The 1,224-nt window shown below is 68.2% G+C and overlaps 1 protein-coding gene across 1 annotated transcript in view; it reads right to left on the bottom strand.

Moving 5' to 3' along the window:
* LOC104834893 (neurexin-2-like) overlaps nucleotides 1-1,224 on the bottom strand; it is a 33,002-nt gene that overhangs the window by 14,661 nt on the left and 17,117 nt on the right. Inside the window, exon 7 of the mRNA XM_010572558.1 lies at nucleotides 537-740. Within this exon, the coding sequence (XP_010570860.1) occupies nucleotides 537-740 (204 nt within the window). The remainder of the gene's footprint in view (nucleotides 1-536; nucleotides 741-1,224) is intronic.

Genomic DNA, 1,224 nt, shown 5'->3' with positions numbered 1-1,224 from the left:
GGGGCCGGGGGTGCCCGAGTCGGCTCCGGCGACGTCCCCGCAGAGGTGCCGTTTTGGGGTCCCGGGTACCAGGGTTTGGGGGGGCTTCAACAGCGCCGCGAGGCTTGGGTGTGATTTTAGGGACCTGGGCGTGATTCTGGGGCTACAGGCATCATTTTGGGGACCAATCTGGGGCCAGGAGCACTGGCGCGAGCAGTTTTGGGGACAGGTTTGGGGTCTCGAGCTCAACTCGAGCATCACTTTGGGGACTGTTCTGGGGACCTGGGCGCTATTTTGAGGTCTCAGGCTCCGACTTGAACATCACTTCAGGGACCATTCCAGGGTCACGAGAACTGACCCGGGCACCGTTTTGGGGACCGTTTTGGGATCCCGGGTACCATTTTGGGATCCCAGGTGTCAACTCGAACATCACATCGGGGACCATTTCGGGGTCACGAGAACCGACTCGGGCACCGTTTTGGGGACCTGAGCATCATCTTTGGGGACTGTTTTGGGGACCTGAGCACCCCTGGGCGGGGGGTGTCGGGGGGGCTCACCCAGGTTGACGGTGAGCTTCATGCGTCCCCCATCCAGCTCGAGGCGCAGCGTGTCGGCCGACTGGCGGGAGGTGGTGGCCAGGACGAGGCCGTAGGCGCGGGGGGACATGAAGCGCAGGGCCACGTCCTCCGCCTCCGTCTGCGCCGCCCCCGGCACCAGGATCTTCAGGTACATGCTGCCGTCGTAGCTCAGCACCGCCGCCTCTGCGGGGGGACCCCCCCGTCACCACCGACCCGCGTGTTCGGGGGGACAGCCCCCTCCCGTCATCATAGACCTGGGCATTCAGGGGGGACCCCCCCCCCGGCACCGCGGACCCCCAGGCATCCGGGTACCCCCATCTCCAGGGAACCCAGGCACGGAGGTGCCCCCCCCACCCCAGGGGACCCAGGCACGTGGGGGGTTCCCCCCTCCCCAGGGGACCCCCACGCATCTGGGCGCCCCCCCTTTCCCAGGGGACCCAGGCGTCTGGGTATCCCCCTTCCCCAGGGCCACCTGGGGAGGCACCTGAGCATCTGGGGGGGACCCCAGGCATGGGGGGGGGGGACGACGACTCCCTCCCCCAAGGTTGCCCCTCTAACCCCGTGGGGGACCCAGGCATCCCGGGGGGAACCCAGGCATCTGGGTACCCCCTTCCCCAAGGGTCTCAGCCAGCCTGGTACCCCCCCCCACAGGGCCACCTCCCCGGGG

Source organism: Haliaeetus leucocephalus, unplaced genomic scaffold (assembly GCF_000737465.1).
Source record: "Haliaeetus leucocephalus isolate CR32 unplaced genomic scaffold, Haliaeetus_leucocephalus-4.0 Scaffold343, whole genome shotgun sequence".
NCBI lineage: Eukaryota > Metazoa > Chordata > Aves > Accipitriformes > Accipitridae > Haliaeetus > Haliaeetus leucocephalus.
The sequence above is the reverse complement of the archived record's forward strand: the minus strand, read 5'-3'. Positions and strand labels throughout refer to the sequence as shown.